We start from the raw sequence: 17,884 nt of genomic DNA, 5'->3' as shown, positions 1-17,884 counted from the left end.
GAAATACAATCCAAGACACATAAATCTACGGCTATGCCCCCACCTGGTTCTCCCTCCTTAGTCGGACAGGGTAGGCCATTATGCCATTCCCCAGAAAAGATTAAAAAGTCTTCATTTAAGCCTTTGTTTGATGTGGGGGAGGCACTAGATTAATCTTATTGTGGGATACCTAGACTTACGGTAATATTCCTGTCCCGTCAGATGGTGTAAGTTGTATACCTAATTCACATCATGGTGAGTCAAATTTAGGTTCATTCTTTTGTTTAGAGCTTCTATACTCCCCAATACCCTAAACATATTTGGGGAGTACTGTGTGGGAGATAGTTTAAAGAACCTAAGATAGTTCCTAGTGATAGTGCCCATGGGAATGGTCATCCCTCCCTCTATGAAGGCGATCATGGAGATGACCACCTCCCCTGTTTTCCTAGCACCTACCCATTCCCCCTGGGCAGCGTATCTCACGCCCATTATTGGTGGGATCCTATACTTAGCTCTAAATCTTTCCATACCCTTCTCGGACTCAACTAAACGCTTGAACTTACCCATTTTCTAAGAAGTTTTGAAGAAAAATTAACAAGTTTGAAACGAAAACCAAGAGGATTCAAGGAAACTTACAGGTTTGAAAAGAAGATCCTCGGACAAATTTTTAGTATTTGTAGACACACAGGGAGGTGAGAGAGAGTGAGAGGTTCAGTGTATGAGCTCTAGGACTGTGTGATTATTGAAAGTAAGAAAAAGAATTGATTTGAAAAGCTACTTTTAGTGGCGCAAAAGTTACAAGCAGGAAAGTTCCCGCTCGTAAACCTTAGAAAATCCTCCATCGTTGGATTTACATCCTGCCATTAAACGTAGGGGACAAGGGAGCCACCAAAATTTAATGATGGCACGCTATGGACTCCGAAGCGTCAGGAGTGTGCCTTGAGCAGGTAAAAAGGCATTTGGGAGTTCAGGAGGGCATAACCATAAACGGGATGGGTTGAGGATATCAAAATCCTCATTTCCTTTCGAGGAGTCGAAAAGCAAGATTTTGAGGGCCTATTGTGGGGGCCAATCATCTAGAAGGTACTATTAAAACTGTATGAATTGGGCCTATGGCCCAATCCGAGGATATCAACCAATCCGAGGATGGTTAAATAAGGTTATAATGGGAATGGTATAAGAAGAAGAAATAAAGATTGTATGTGATAGTCCAAAATACATCCGAGGAGAAAAGTCATCTCAGAAACGGAGATCTGAGGTCAGTAAGAATGTCTTATCATCCCAGACAATCCGAGGATATCAACCAATTTGAGGATGGTCAAATAAGGTTATAATGGGAATGGTATAAGAAGAAGAAACAAAGATTGTATGTGATAGTCCAAAATACATTCGAGGAGAAAAGTCATCTCAGAAATGGAGATCTGAGGCAGTAAGAATGTCTTATCATCCCAGACATCCTTCAAGGTTGCATCGCAACTAAAAGTCGGACATTGGATAAGGGATGAGCAAAGGGAGACAACAAATATCTTCAAAAGCTGCTACCTCCACATTATATGTTTCCCAACTAACTCTCTAGCCGCATTATTGTAGAGGTGATACCTGAATAGTGGTCAAGTAGCCTTACAGCTACTAGTTGATGGTTCTAGGTGGTGTTGGATGAGACAAGAAGGAGTTCCTAGAATTTAACCTACATGTGTATGGTAGGGATGATACCAAGATTGTAGTATATAGCATGGGAAAGTGGCCTAAAGGAGGAGGATCAGGAAAAATCAAGAAATCTTTGTAATAATACTGTGAACTCTTATAACTTTGTTCATCAACAAGACATTATAACATAAGCTCCTTAGGCTGTGCCGATGACATATTTTCTTATTTTACTTGTGTTTAATGATCTTAATTCAGCAACTTTTATTGTCTTTCTTCTGGAGTAGAACTAGTTCTTTTACCCACGCTCTATAAATTCATTTTTTGGGCTTGTTGGGTAAAAACCCAATTATATACTGGGTCCAATCCAAATTCAGTCCTTACAATTATGTTTAAAAAATTTGGCATAAAAATACAGAAATGGAGAAAAAATGGTACGTGTATAATATGAATCTATTACATTTATCTTTAAAAAATTGTAACAAAAAAAATGGAGACATTTACCCCCTTTTTGTCAAATAAATAAAATAATATTTGTATCATGACTTTTACGTCTAGTCATATATATGATTAAATCCAACATTACAAACAAATTTGTTTTAGAGTGATACTACATTTGCTACAAACTTTACTATATCACCGCCGTGTACCCTTGACGCGATGGTCTTTCCATGAGTATAAGTGCTTATGGGGTGTGGGGGACAAGGGTCGAGGTTCAAGTTTCTAGGAGGAAGTTTTACATACATATACACTTAAATTAATTAGGCTAGAGTAAAATTTCCATTTTGTATATATAAAAAAAAAAGTCTTATATTAATGTGTCATCGATAAAAAATAATTTGAACACTACTTTTGTGTTAAAATAAACCAATTACATTCATTATCATATCAATATATTATATATATATATATATATATATATATAAAATTTTTAGTAAAATTTGTAATAATTTTAGCAATTTTTATGATCTAAACAATGATTATTTTAGCATTGGGAGCATAATGCATAGACTCTAAAGCAATAAACAAAATTGGAATGTGTGTTTACGCAACATTTATTTATTTATTATTATTATTATTATTATTTTGGGTTTATAATATTAGAAAGAGTAATGTTAGGTTTACAATATTTTTACAACAAATTTTATGTGACAAATTATTATTAATTATAATTTGGGCCCTCCATTGATATTATTTTTTTTACCCACCAATTGTAACACGTTGCCTAAGATTTGTTGGGAAATTGTTATAAAATTTTTGCGGAAATACCATTTACTTATCTTTAAGTAAAATAAATACTATATATAACACTTTTATTATTAAAAGAGAAAAAGGAAAAAAAAAATGACACTTGAATTTGATAGGAATACGTTTCCTGTAGTTGTATCATACACGCATTTGAGCTTTGAACTTTTACGTCAATGCAAATTAACAGTCATCAAGTAATTTTTTTTGATATATTCTACTTTAGCCTAATTTAAATGTATATGTATATGAAATTCTCTCATGAAGATTTGAATTCCGACCTTTGTCCCCCACACCCCATAAGTACTTATACTTATGGATACTTATGGAGTGACCATCGCACCGAGGGTGCACAGTGGTCAGCCATCAAGTATATTATACATTTTATACGGAACATTCAACAAGCCGTATTTTACAAATCAAAATTTATCAGTTCCATAAGACTCCCGTATGGTACTTCTAATCTCAAAATCACATGTAAGATTCTGCACATTTGAGAACAATTCAAGAGACGCAAGTTTCTTTAATTAATACGTACGTACGCGTAAGATACACTTATCTTATGCATATTTACTAACTAAGCTTAAAATATTTTTGTGACTTGATTAAATAATACACATAAATTGTTTTATAAATTGTTGTCTATTGGAAGATTCATTCAAATTAGTTTAAAGGATAATCTTGTATATTTTAAATTCTTTCATAATCTTGCTTCCCACACCCCACAAGTACTTATACTTATGGATACTTATGTAGTGACCATTGCACCAAGGGTGCACAATGTTCAGCCATCAAGTATTATACATTTTATCTGGAACATTTAACAAGCCGTATTTTACAAATCAAAATTTATCAGTTCCATAAGACTCCCGCATGGTACTTCTAATCTCAAAATTACGTGTAAGATTCCGCACATTTGAGAATAGTTCAAGAGACGCAAGTTTCTTTAATTAATACGTACGTATGCGTAAGATACAATTATCTTATGCATATTTACTAACTAAGCTTGCAATTTTTTTGTGACTTGATTAAATAATAAACATAAATTGTTGTGTATTGGAAGATTCATTCAAACTAGTTTAAAGGATAATCTTGTATATTTTAAATTCTTTCATACTCGGACCTACCGATATATATCTTTTAATTATGATAACTACAACCTATCTAACAAAAGTTTTGTTATTTTTTTTGATTAAGAAAGCTATCTAACAAAAGTTGACAAGTTTATTTTAATACAATTTTATTATTTTGAAGTTTGTTATTTAATGATAGAAATCTTTTTCACATGCTTGATTGATTAGGATTTATATTTCATTATTTAAGTATGGCATGTGATCTATGAAAAAAAAATCATAATGGTTACGAAACAAGGTGCGCATGGAGTGATAATTTTTCATTGACTTAAAACTATTCTTCATCATGGAGTTCACCAATGGAGCCTATACTTTTTGTCGTGATATTAATATTATATCATTTTTATATGATAGAGTGTTGCTCTAAAGTTGAGAATTGAGATAGTGACTTCGAGAAGGAAAAAAAAAAAAGACGTGTGTATAACTGTGTAAGTGTGTGTTTGGCTCCAAATTAAAAGCCAACTTATTTTACTATTTAGCTTATTCTTGCTATTATTCATAAGTCTTACTGTATTTTTTAATACTATTCATAAATTATACTGTACTATTTCAATTAACTTTTAACTTTATTTACAATACTTTCAGTAAAAAAATTTTCAGTTCAGCAAAATAAGCAAATCATAAATAGACTCTAAAACTTATGGATCCAAAAATACTACATGCGGTTGCATAGATGGAAGTACCAAGGATGCCCAGAGAACATAGCTATGTAGCTTCCACTTTAGGGACATAATTAGTCGGTGTTAGTATAAAAGCACTGTGAATGAGAACTGCATGCATAGCTACATATACAACACAGCTCAACAAATTCGCCGATAAAATTGCTCAAGGAAAATCTACAGAAATACTGGTTGTAGAGAAAGTACGTAAGAACACCCACAGCAGATGTGCTAAATGTGCCAAATGCCAAATTTTTGGCACATTTAGCACACCAAACCCATTTTAAGCCCAATTATCAGATGTTGTATATGTTAAATTTTTTACAACATGCTACAGTAAAATCACAAATATACAATGGTACGGACCGGCTGTGGTATATTGGTTTATTATTTTTTATTTCTCTTTCAACCCTCATTTCTCTTTCATTTCTCCTTCAGCTCACCGCCTTCATCTCCATCTCCACTCTCCTATTCTTTTTCTTCTTCCCTCTTCCCCGTTGCTCCATCTCCTTCAGCTCACCATCAGTTTCGCTCTGTCCATCTCCATCACTGATCTAACCATCACTGATCCGGTTTGTTTTTTCCCCTTTTGGTTCGCTCACCGCCTCCATCTCCATCTCCACTCTCCCATTCTTTTTCTTCTTCCCTCTTACCCGTTGCTCCATCTCCTTCAGCTCACCATCAGTTTCGCTCTGTCCATCTCCATCACTGATCTAACCATCACTGATCCGGTTTGTTTTTTCCCCTTTTGGTTCGCTCTGTCCTCTGTTCTACCGGCGTCGGTCTGGTTCTGAGTCTTCGTTTTGGTTGTGATTGCTCACAAATCTGAAAGGGATGTTTGTGCTTCCGCCGAAGATTCTAGCAGCACATTGATGAAAAACGGAGCCAAAAGGTTGCATAAGGTTGATTCCAACGGAGCCAAAACGGAGCCAAAACAGAGCTTGATTCCAACGATTGATTTCCGATTGTGGGTTTGGTTGTGGGTCTGATTTTATTTTCGGATTGTGATCGGCGTGGGCGTAGGCCTTTGGGTTGTGGGTCTGGTTTTTTTTTTCCCCTTTTGGTTCGCTTCCTCTCTGTTCTATCGGCGTCCTCTGGTTGTTTTTGTCTCCGTTTTGGTTGCGATTTCTGATTGTGGGTCTGGTTGTGGGTCTGGTTGTGGGTCTGCTCTTTGAATCAATTCTTGGCGCAACAACTTTGTGAGTGGACTTCCGGTTTCGTGAAAGAGGCCCTGGTGAAATCTGTGCACGAGAATCACGACAGGAATAGCTCACCGTACAGGTATTTCATCCATCTTCTCTGTGATTCTCTCGGTATTTCAATGTCTAGTTTTGATTCTCTCTATATTCTGTTTATATGTGCTGTTTGCTATGTTATGAATTTGTTCTGCCTAAATTAATCTATCCGACAATCTTCTCTGTTGCTCTGGCCAGGACAAGTCAAAACAAGAATTTCTTATTATATGCTGTGGGAATTACTTCATGTTTAGGCAAAAGAATTTTTTAAGATACATTTTGAGTCCATGCTGTGGGAATTATTTCTTATTACTTCATGTGCATGTGTTTGATGAGGGCTCACATTTTGAGTTTGGCAAATTTGCTAGAGAGATACATTGACAAAGTTTAGTAATGATATATTTTGTTGTAATTAACAAACCAGAACAAGCAGTCTCCATATCTATTTAGAGCATGGACTCAAGGAGTTATTCATCATTCATTGATCTCGTACGGGGGAATATTAATCTTGAGGATGAAATTTTCGATGTATCTGAAAGTAGTCCCCTGTTAGTCGAAGATTCTCCAGTGAATGATGAAGTTGCCACTTCTAAGAAAAAACAAGCACGTGGGGTCAACTTCAGTGTTGAGGAAGATAAGCTGCTTGTAGCAGCATGGCTCAATACCAGTGTTGATCCTGTGTATGGTAATGAGCAACATAAAACAACATTTTATGGTAAAGTTGCCAAATACTTTATGGACCAAAAGACTGATTCTACACGTAGTGTTGCATCCCTAACAACCCGATGGGGAACAATTAATAGGGAAACAGTTAAATTTGTTGGGTCCTTAGCTAAAATTGAAGCAAAGAATGAAAGTGGAACCACGGCTCATGACAAGGTATAAATTTTGCAATGGTCTTTAATTTTTTTAGGTTTACAACACAAATGAATTGTTTGAAGAAACTAATTATATTATATTTATTTAATTTTTTTTAGATTGAGAAAGCAAAGGAATTGTTTAAAGAAATTCACGGTTCCGTTTTTCAATTTGAACATTGTTGGCTAATCTTGAAAGATTATCCAAAGTGGGCATCTACTATGCCTAGGGGAGATTCAAGAAAAGAAATGCCTCAAACTCCAGATTTAATAGATCAAGGAGTGGGGGCTGATGGCATTATGGATTTCGAGAGGCCAATAGGTAGAAAAGCTGAAAAGGCTAATCGAAAAAGAAAAGATGATGGGCAAGATATTGCAACGCAATATTTGAAAAAGAAAATGAAAGTTCTTGAAGAAGGTTGTGTAGCCGAAAAAGAGAGAATACGTATCAAAGCGGAAAAGGTTCGCTTGCAAGAGTTGAAAGAGAATGAAAGAATTATGATGCTAGACACAAGTGGCATGAATGAAGACCAAAAAGCTTTTTATGATGGACTCAAAAAGGAAATCCTTGCAAAACAAAGATCAAGTCATTCGTTGGGTTGATGATGTTGGTGATATCTTGTTCCAACCTTATTTTGGTAGTAACTAATTCTAGGCCGTGATATGTATTTTGTGGCATTTTTTGGTTGTAGCTGACTTTAGGCCTTGATATGTATTTTGTGATCTTACCAAAAGGTCTTGACTCTTTTATTATGTAATTTTGTTGTAAATTCTAGTAGGCCACTGCCATGTAAGTAATCCTAACATTTTAGCTTATATAAAATGTTATGTATTTTCCATTTTGTTATGGTTTGAGTATTTGCCATGGAATTTCTACTATTGACTTATTATTATTAGTTTATGGTTTTTTGATTGTCAATTGGTAAGTTGCAAAAGGTCGTAAAAGAATATGAGATTGATTCAGTTTTATTTATTTATTTTTAACACAACCTGTTCATGGTTCATGGTTCATGGTTCTGTTTGAGAACACAAAAAGAAGGAAAAATAAAATTAGAAGTATGATAATGTTTTACCAAAAAAAACATTTGTGTTTCATATTGTTAAACAAAACTAATAAAAGAATGGATGTTACTGTCAGCATGCCTTTTAGAGTTTTCCAGAAGAACACCAAATTGGACCCCATCCCATGTGGAATTGAAAATACTTTCTACCTAGTTGCTTGATAAAGAAAGAATAAAGAATTAGGTTTGAACTACAGCCCACGTGACAGACTAGTCCTTATTTTATTTTTATTTTTTTTAATTATAAATAAGTTTGACCATTTTATGTACTGGATTTGGACTGTAATGCCTGGAATGGACCTAAATAAGGGAATCTTACGAAGATAATAAGTCTGTACTCTATTTAAACCTATTAAAAAAAAAAAAATCTAGGACTTGATTTAAAGAACCTGGAGTTCCATATTGTCTTACTGTTTGCTAACTTTAGTAATAAAATTTCTATTGGAATTTTCTTCTAAATGCTGATTTCAGTTAACTCTAGGTGACAAGTCACAGGTGTGCAATGTAGGTCGACACATGCCTAGTGTGTGCGGCTAAAGGATGTTGGCAGTAGTATGGGCAGAATAAAATCTCAGCAGTGTGTGCAAGTCCCACATGTCTAATGCCGTTCACTTGAAATAATAGTGAATCAATAAGAAATCCAGAATATACTGCAAGAAATGTATTATAAAAAATTTGGACAAAGTTTAGGAGTCATCTCCTTTAATATACTAGGCACTAGGTAGTGATTTATAATACTATTTACGTGTATTATTTGAATAATCACATGACTCATTCAAAAATTATATGACTAAAACTATACAAGTATGTTTTATTCTAAACTGGTTTGAAATTAATTTTACTTTCTGCAAAAAAAGAAAAAGAAAGTGTTTGGAGGAATTTCCCTTCAACCCATTGCATAATGGTTGAAACAGCCGCCGATATGTACTTTTTTACACTGGAAAAAGCTTCAAATTTGGGAAATAATTACATCTAAAACTGAAATTAAAAACTTTTTGGGATCTGCTTATTTAGTTTGGAATCCGCTTATTTTGTTGAAACAGAAATTTTTTTGCTGAAAGTACCGTAAATAAAGGTAAAAAATTAGCTGAAATAGTATAGTGGGACTAATAAACAGTACCAAAAAGTGCAGTGGGGGGCCCATAAATAGTTGCAAAAATAAGCTGAATAGTAAAATAAGTTGAGTTTTTAAGCTGGAGCCAAACGTACACTTAGACTGAAGCTGATTAGCAAGGGAAGAAAGGTCCAACTTTTTTCTCTTTTATGCATTCCCTTATTTCACATAAAATGGGTAGGGGTGTCAATGTTCAACCCAACTCGCGAACACGACACGAACTCGACAAGGATTTTTTCGAGTTAGGGTTGGGCCTTAATGGGTTTAGGTCATAAATGGGTTTAGGTCATAAACGGGTTGACCCGAAAGTGACACGATAAGAAACGTGTCATAAGCGGGTCAACTCACGTAACCCGCAATAGACACGTTGGACACGCCAATTTATTTGTGTCCACCCGAAATGACCCACTTAACACAACCCGTTTAAATCGTATAATAAATAAATATTTATTTTATTTTAGATTTGTTAAATACATTTTATATTCGACATATATTTTAAATTTTAAAAGAAAAGTAAGTAATTACAAAAATTTACAAGGGATATAATTGGAAATTGAAACTTTACAGACCCTAGAACTACTAATACTTTTTTTTTTTTTTTGGTATAGAACTTGCACAAATGAAATTGGATGAACTTGTGGAAGATGTTATGAATTTGGATATCAACAAAGAATCTATGGATGATAATCATGGTCATAGTCAGGATTAGTCTACTGTTTGCTCAAATTCTTTCAATATTGATACTTAGCACTTGGCAAGTTCCAAGGATATTATATTTTTGTTGAACAATGTTATTTTATTTTTGTTAAACTTTGTGATTTTGAATTCGGGTTGAAGTATATGCACTTCTTTTGGAGTGTAAAGAACTTATTTCTAAATAAATATTATATTTTTGTTGAACTATATTATTTTGAATGTGGGTTGAAGATTTGAAGTGTATGCATTGCTTTTTGGGATGTTAAAAAAAAAAATTATTTCTAGATGGATGTTATATTTAATATTATGAAGGTTGAAATAGGTTGTGTTACATTCATGTAAACCCAACACGACTCGTTTATTAAGCGTGTCAAATGGGTTGGGTCAGGTCAACCCGCCTTATTAACAGGTCGGATTAGGGTTGAAGGATCATGACACGATTATTAAATGGGTCGGGTTAGGGTGGAGCTATTTAGTCAAATACCTCTACCTCGACATGACATGAACCCGACATGCTAACCCGAATTGACATCCCTAAAAATGGGCACTTTCCTTTATGATCCAGCACATCTCGAATTCATGGAAATTTCCTAAATATCATTAGTAGCTTTTGGAGGCAATCAAGAATTCAAAATATGGCTGACTTCCATCAAGGCGGATTCTAAAATGTGTATTGTTAATTTGTTATTCCTGTCAACCTTTCCCTTAACATGTTTTCTCTATCTCTATCACGAGTTCCTTCATTCCTTTGGGCATTAAGATGAGTTCAAAGTTTTGGTATATGAGCACATAGAACCAAAGCGTACTGGTGAATCTTGGGGGTGATCTCTGTAGCCATAATGCACCAAGAATAAACTGCATTTAATAGGGTGAAATCACTTTTTAGGACAGTGGATTAAGTTCCATGCCTCAATTCCCAACCATCGATAAGTTTTCTCTTCCATTTTGCACTTGGTCTACTTGATTTAATCTCAAATATTATTTTTTTTCCTTATATTTTTCTTACATTTTAGTCATATGATATTTTTAATTTTTTTTATAAAATTTTTTAATTATTTTTGTAACTTGTTTAAATGTAGATAGTCTTATAAATTTTTGTGTATTGTAGAAAGAGATTTCTTCAAACTGATTTAGAAGAAAACCTTGTTCATTTTAAAATCTTTGATAATTGGACCTGATATAAGTTGTCTTATATTCACAATCACACGGTATATTTCTTTTAGTTTTGACAGCTACAAGCTATCTACCAAAAGTTGAAAAGTTTATTTTAATAAAATTTTATTATTGAAGTTTGTTATTTAATGATAGAAATCTTTTTCACATGCTTGATTAGGATTTATTTCATTATTTAAGTATGGCATGTGATCTATGAAATAAAAAATCATAATGGTTACGAAACCAAAGGCGCCCATGGAGTGATAATTTTTCGTAGACTTTAAACAATTCTTCATCATAGAGAATACCAATGGAGCCTATACTTTTTGTCGTGATATTATATGATAGAATGATGCTCTATAGTTTAGATAGTGACATTAGGAAGAAAAAAAATGTGTGTACATTGTATTATGGTTCTTTTAGTCAACAACTTTTAGTTGAAGCTTTTTATTGACTTATATATTTGTGGTCGATGTTCCCTTAATTCACATCATAGACATTTCCTTATTCCTTAGCGATTTGGGTTGTAAAGCCATGGAGCACCTTGTTTCAAGCTGGTACAACGATCGATCCTTGCCAGAATCGTATATACTCCCACCAGAAGATAGACCAGGGATGCTCCCTCTAGGCAAAAATATTCCAGTGGTTGATCTTGGGGCTCATGATCAAACCGATATACTTCAACAGATTTTGGAAGCTAGCCAAGAGTTTGGAATGTTTCAGGTTCCACCCACACATCTTTTCTTTTATTCTTTTATCAGACAATGATTTATTCCCGAGTGATGCTTGGTAACTTTTTTCATATTTGATACATTTGTGTTATGCTATGATTTGTACCATGTAATAGGTGATCAACCATGGAGTCCCTAGCAACTTAATAGATGAGGCCATGGGTGTTTTTAAGGAGTTTCATGCATTATCTGCCGAGGACAAGGCAATCGAAACTTCGAAGGACCCCGATAAGAGCTGCTACATGTATACAAGCAGTCATAATTATGCAACTGAAAAGTATCACTTCTGGAGGGATGGATTGTTCCACCATTGTAATCCTCTAGAGAAATACATCCAATTTTGGCCTGAAAAGCCACCTAAATATCGGTAAATCCTCATAGTCATAGACATGTTAATTTGTTCTTTCATGCTTTTTAGTTTTTACCCTTCCAAGTAGTGGCTTGATATACACATAAGAACAGAAATGAACAACATGATGATGTTTCATGTAACCTTTTTCAGAGAAGTTGTTGCGACATATACAGCTGAATTAAGGAAGGTGGTCTTTAGGATTTTGGAGTTCATTGCTCAAGGCTTGGGACTCAACCCCGATCATTTTAGCAGTGAACTTTGTGAAAATCAAGTAGTGTTGGTCAATCACTATCCACCATGCCCAGACCCAAGTTTAACCTTGGGTTTATGCAAACATAGAGACCCTATTGTCATTAATATTCTTCTTCAAAGTGATGTATATGGGCTTGAAGTCTTAAAGGATGAGGAATGGATTGGTGTTGAACCTATTCCTTACGCTTTTGTGGTTACTTTAGGTGTTCTGATGCAGGTACATATATCTTCGCAAGCTCTAACTATATACAATATAGTATTACTTCTTAATTTGTAACCTTTAACTAGTGAAAACTATAGCTCAAAAAAAAAAAAAAAAAAACATGAAAACTAGTTGATAGTCCGTTGATTTTTGGTACTTTACTGTAATATATATATATATATATATATATCTAAAAGCTGGTGAGTTTTAATTAACTCAACTGGTAAAGAGCTATCATCAGGAGTTAAACCACATTAGTGTCCATGTCATTATCTTTTTTCTTTTTCTTTTTTTCCAATTTTCTTATATTTTTTTTTAACATTCACTTTTTTTATTATTTAATATTTACATATTCTTTAACCTTTCTCTCTCTCTCTCTCTCTCTCTTACAATTTTATCTCCCCACTACCCTTTACTGTAATATCACTATTCATCTTTCTCTTTGTCTTCTTTTATTTTGTCTTTTTTTTTTTTTTTTATTTACATCTCCTTACTATAAATTTATCATCCTCCCTTCCATTCTTTGCATAGTTTTCCCCCACAAAAAAAAGTTATATCTCTCTCTCTCTCTCTTTCTCTCTCTCTCTCTCTCTCTCAATTTTTTGGTGGATCTTTTTATTTTTCTTGCATCTCTGCTTTAGGTAGATAAATTTTTGTGTTATTTTAGAACTCTAATTTGGGTTGATGAGATTTATTTTTGTGTTTTAAGGTTTTTTTTTTTTTTTTTTTGATTGTTAAATGTTATCCTATTATTGCATTATAAAGAATTAAAGAAAGTATATAAAAAATAATATTATTCTATTACGTAGCATGATTTTGATAATTTAGTGTTTATTGTTACATCCTTTATTTTTGCTTTTTTTCTTCTTCTCGTCTTATTTTATTCAACATTGAAAGTAGATGAGATCCTACATATCTTTAAATTATTTATATTTTCTCATCTTTTTTATTTAAAAAAATAAAAAATTTAATATTTTACACTTTCTCCAACTTTTCTTGTTCCCTTTACCTTTTCATCTCCCCAAACCCCTACCTTAATATTACTCTTTCTCTTTTCCTTTATCTTCTTTTATTTTGTTTCTTCTTATTATCATCCTCTTAGCATAAATTTGTCATTCACTCTTCCATTCTATGCACAATTTTCCCTCACAAAAAAAAAATATATATATATATATATATATTTATTTCTCTCTCATTTTTTTGGTGAATTTTTTTAATTTTTCTTGCATATTTGTTTTAGGTTGATAAATTTTTGTGTTTTTTATAACTTTATTTTAGGTTGGTGCGAATTAGTTTTGTGTTTTATGGTGATTTTTTTTTTGTTCACTTTGATTGTTGAATGATATCATATTGCATTATAAAGAATTAAAGATAGTATATAAAAAATTATTATTATATATTACATAGTATACTTTTGATAATTCGGTTTTTATTGTTATATCTTTTATTTTTACTTTTTTTTCTTCCCAATTCCCATATTAATTTATTCAACATTTAAATTTAGCTACATCCTCCATATCATTACATTATTTATATTTCCTCTCCTTTTTTATATTAAAAAATTAAACATTTAATATTTTACTTAAATTTGATAAATAAAGTTATCCTCATAAAGTTGAGTAATGCTAGGGAAATACTCATTCTCACAACTAATACATTAAAGGAAAAATGGAATACAAAACAAATGTCAATTTAGAAATAGTTAAATAAAAAAATTAATGAGGATATTAAACCAAATATAACATAAAGAAACTAATAATGCATATTTAATGCCATAGAATCATCATCAAGTTTTGGAAACCGATAGGTTGCCAATGGAGAGAGATAGTAAAGAGGCTATAAGGAGAAGTAAAAAATAAAATAGAGATGTCCACACAAAGAATATTAAAAACTTTAGAGTGTAGAAAAATAAATTGTTACGTTCACTTCAAACACTAAATTAATAATAAAAAATTAAATACAATCATAGTACTAAATTTAAACTTAAAACTAATCAAACTTTAATCATGAAAACCATATTTCCAATCATAACACAAAAAGTGATGTTCTCCAATAATAATAGAAATTACATAAAAAATAAATTTAGAAAATTTAAAATCTTTTTTTTGACATTTCATTAACCTTATATATATATATATATATATATTTCATACACCGTTACTTTTTGAAAATCTAATGAACGATGTTGTCTTTCATTTAACGTCTTTATTATGCAAATCATCAGTTAGTAAACATATAATGGTAAGAAGCGTTATAAATGACATTATTAAAAAAAAAAAAAATTAATTAGCAACTATCAGCATGAAGTAGTACTCTATGGTTTTACGCATCTAATGAAGTGGAATATATATAATTTACTTAAAGATATATGTAAAGATTCACATTATAATATGTGTGTGTGTGTGTGTGTAAAGGTTTAAAAAAAAGTGTTATGTAAGGTTTAATATATATATATATATATATATATATATATATTGAAATCACTCGGGAAAAAATTATCACGCTTAACGCATAGATTTGCAACTAATGATTTGAATTATGAAGGCATTACGTAAACAAATGTTATGAATATCATTTTGAACCTTATTCCAGTTTGTCCATTATAACAAAAAATTTTGATACTCTATTTCTACTTGTAGTTTCAAATTTATTGCTATATGTATATATATTGTTTTTATATAAAATAATGAATTTCATATATTTTTTTAAAGAAAAATCTCAAGTGAGCATATTGTTATTAACAAATTTCTATTATTAAAAAAATTAAAAAAAAAACTAACATGTGGGGGTATTTGTAAAGAAGAAACCTTCTTGGAAGTTCCTAGTAACTCACTTTACCCATTTCCCAATCCACCCTCGTAAAAGCACTTCACAAGTTCACATAGTCAACTTATTTCTTTTGTCCTCTCATGATCACCTACTCTTGAGGCTTCATTATTCTTGATTTTTTTTTCTTCTTTCCCTCACATCGCATTGTTTGGTTTAGTTCTTTCTTTCATTGTGGCTCACTTCATCTTATTAAGTTCTTTGCTTTATTTATTTATCTGTTCATAACCTCATATATATCACTAGATTCAGCACAAAATGCATACTGGCCAGGTTTTTAATTTCAGCTGGTATTGACCAAAATTAATTGAAACAATCCAGAATGGGCTGAAATTTGGTCTGAGGTGGAATTGAGTAGTTACCGTTCTAGTTTGCATACCAATATGAGATTTTCCGTCCATTTCACTCAGTAGAAATAGAATTCATAACATTGATGTAAACAATTGTTGGGTCGTACATTGGTTGTGTATCAATTAAGTCAATCTAAGTTATTTACACAATTACAAATAGCTCTAATTATAACTAATCTTTTCAGATATCAGATATCATATAAGTTGTGACAAATAGCATTATATACAATACAAATTTAAGACATGCTTTACTTTTTTTGTTTCTGATTTTTTTTTTTTTTTTAATATTCAATGTGCTTACTACTTAATATGGTTCAGTAACTTGCGGCGGGGGGGGGGGGGGGGGCGCATCTTACCTCATAAAATAAAATAAAACAAAAAAAGAAACTCAATATTTTTTAGGGTTAGTCATAGAAAACCAACCCAAACTTGTGTATTAATTTTAATTAAGTCAATTTAAGTTATTTAGATGATTACAAAAAGCTCAAATTATAACTAATTTTTTCGGATATCATATAAGTTGTGACAAATAGTATTCCATTACAATACAAATTTAACTCTTTCTTTATCTTTTCTAGTTTTTGTTTTTGTTTGGTTTTTTGTATTGTTTTTTAAATCCTCAATATGCCTACTACGCAATATGTTTTAGTAACTAGGGGAAAAAAAATTTATCTCATAAAATAAAATAAAACAAAACAAAAAACAAAAAAAGAAACTCAAACATTTTTTAAGGGTTAGTCATAGAAAACCACCCTAAACTTCGTGTGCCTACACCACACCATTGCACGCCTTTGGTGTGGTGGTCACTCCACAAATATAAGTATTTATAGGATGTGAGGGCAAAGGTCAGAGTTCAAGTCTCTAAAAGGGAGCTTCACACATATATATACTTAGATTAGACTAGAGTAGAAATTCTATCTTGTATAAAAAAAAAATTGCATCCCAAAACTTGATTAACTGTTCAAATTAATGATCACACATTGTCCATAAAATTTACTACATTAACTTACTACAAGAGCAAAACAATGTGACTTGCATTGTTATCATTAATTTTAACAATCAATTAAGGGGGGTAAAGTCCTCAAAGTATGTTACAATTAAGGTGGTGATTGCAAATTTACGTAATTTATGATGAAAAGTGTAAGTGTCATATTTTAGGGTGGTTTTAACATTTATGTAAGTAACCATCTTTTTCTCAACCAAAAAAAAAAAAAAACCTTATTTTTTTAGTTGTTTCTTAATAATAGTTCTTAGAATTGTGTTGCATTGAGTTGTAGATTATTAGCAATGGGAAGTTGAAAGGTGCTGTACATCGAGTGGTGACAAATTCGAATTTAGCTCGGACAACTGCTACCTTCGGTCTTCATCCCCTTTATGAAACACTTATAGAACCAGCAGAAGCTTTGGTTGATGCAAGCAATCCTGCACTCTGTAAGTCCTTCTCATACAAAGACTTTATGATCAAATACAGAGCCGCTGCCTCCTACGGTACAGCATTGGAGGAGTTTTTAAGTGGTACTCCTGATTAGTGGTTTGAGAAAAAAAAAAGCTATTTTACTTTATCAATGTATAACCATTGATATCAAGGATGTAAACATTAGTTAGTGAAATTGGTTTTACATTGCACTAATATTATGATTATTGTCATTATCTTTATGGATAAAATTTTAGTGTCGTGAACACCAATTGAATAAAAGATTTTGAACACATTGTAATATATTATGGATTGGCGACATAATAAAAGCAGGTGATGGCCATATAAATTAATTTCCCTTTTCCTGTCTAGTCATTTATGCTATGTTTGGTGAGGGTGAAAAATGAGAGGATGTGAAATGGGAGAAGGAAAAGGGAGAGGAAAATGTCATTTTTCATTATTTGGTTGGAGTGAAAAGGTAGAGGAAAGAAAATGGGTGGATGAAGTTTTCTACCCAAGCCACCATTTTGTCCCCCTTCCAAATTGGTAAGAAAAGGGAAGAGAAAATGGCAATGAGAAGAAATGTACAATATTACGTGTACTTTACGTTCCTTACTTTGTGCCGGTCTGATCACTTGAAAGGAAACGAAGGAATGAAAAAGAAGTTTGAGTTGTTAATATAATAATTTGGCTAATAGTACAATGGGGGTGTAGGGAAAGTCGGTGTTGTTTCAAAGGAGAGTGAAGAAGAAAGTAAAGAGAGTTTTGCTACTACTCCTAGTAGTGGAGGAGAAGAGGGGAGGCCTGCCAACATGCCTTTGGTGAAAGTGGGTGGTTTGGAGCTTTATCTTTTGCTAGAATATTCTTCTCGCTGCGGCGATAACTAAGGAGGGGGCTGTGTCTATGACCCTGTCTTTGAAATTTGCTGCCACTTCTGCAGGTTTTGTTTATGCCCTTGCAGTCTCTCCTTCATCAGTTT

The 17,884-nt window shown here is 32.5% G+C and overlaps 2 protein-coding genes across 2 annotated transcripts; both read left to right on the top strand.

Annotated features, from left to right (window-relative positions):
- Nucleotides 1–5,036: 5,036 nt before the first annotated feature.
- Nucleotides 5,037–7,546, top strand: LOC115962238 (glutathione S-transferase T3-like). The gene is made up of 3 exons (XM_031081139.1): nt 5,037–5,941; nt 6,320–6,774; nt 6,873–7,546. Exons 2-3 carry the CDS (start codon nt 6,349–6,351, stop codon nt 7,353–7,355), a joined length of 909 nt encoding a protein of 302 aa, XP_030936999.1. The 5' UTR covers nt 5,037–5,941; nt 6,320–6,348; the 3' UTR covers nt 7,356–7,546.
- Nucleotides 7,547–11,271: 3,725 nt separating this feature from the next.
- LOC115959480 (hyoscyamine 6-dioxygenase-like) lies at nt 11,272–17,240 on the top strand. Its single transcript, XM_031077897.1, has 4 exons — nt 11,272–11,501; nt 11,626–11,876; nt 12,012–12,330; nt 16,769–17,240. The coding sequence occupies exons 1-4, from the start codon at nt 11,313–11,315 to the stop codon at nt 17,018–17,020; spliced, it is 1,011 nt and encodes a 336-aa protein (XP_030933757.1). The 5' UTR covers nt 11,272–11,312; the 3' UTR covers nt 17,021–17,240.
- Nucleotides 17,241–17,884: the final 644 nt, after the last annotated feature.

The sequence above is a fragment of the Quercus lobata genome, chromosome 9 (assembly GCF_001633185.2).
Source record: "Quercus lobata isolate SW786 chromosome 9, ValleyOak3.0 Primary Assembly, whole genome shotgun sequence".
Taxonomy (NCBI): Eukaryota; Viridiplantae; Streptophyta; class Magnoliopsida; order Fagales; family Fagaceae; genus Quercus; species Quercus lobata.
The sequence above is the reverse complement of the archived record's forward strand: the minus strand, read 5'-3'. Positions and strand labels throughout refer to the sequence as shown.

Excerpts from the sequence above, each read along its gene's own strand:
- LOC115962238 (XM_031081139.1), top strand. The coding sequence starts at position 6,349 with ATGGACTCAAGGAGTTATTCATCATTCATTGATCTCGTACGGGGGAAT. Across the intron at positions 6,775-6,872 it reads GAACCACGGCTCATGACAAG|ATTGAGAAAGCAAAGGAATT; the intron begins GTATAAATTTTG and ends AATTTTTTTTAG.
- LOC115959480 (XM_031077897.1), top strand. The coding sequence starts at position 11,313 with ATGGAGCACCTTGTTTCAAGCTGGTACAACGATCGATCCTTGCCAGAA. Across the intron at positions 11,502-11,625 it reads AAGAGTTTGGAATGTTTCAG|GTGATCAACCATGGAGTCCC; the intron begins GTTCCACCCACA and ends ACCATGTAATAG. Across the intron at positions 12,331-16,768 it reads CTTTAGGTGTTCTGATGCAG|ATTATTAGCAATGGGAAGTT; the intron begins GTACATATATCT and ends ATTGAGTTGTAG.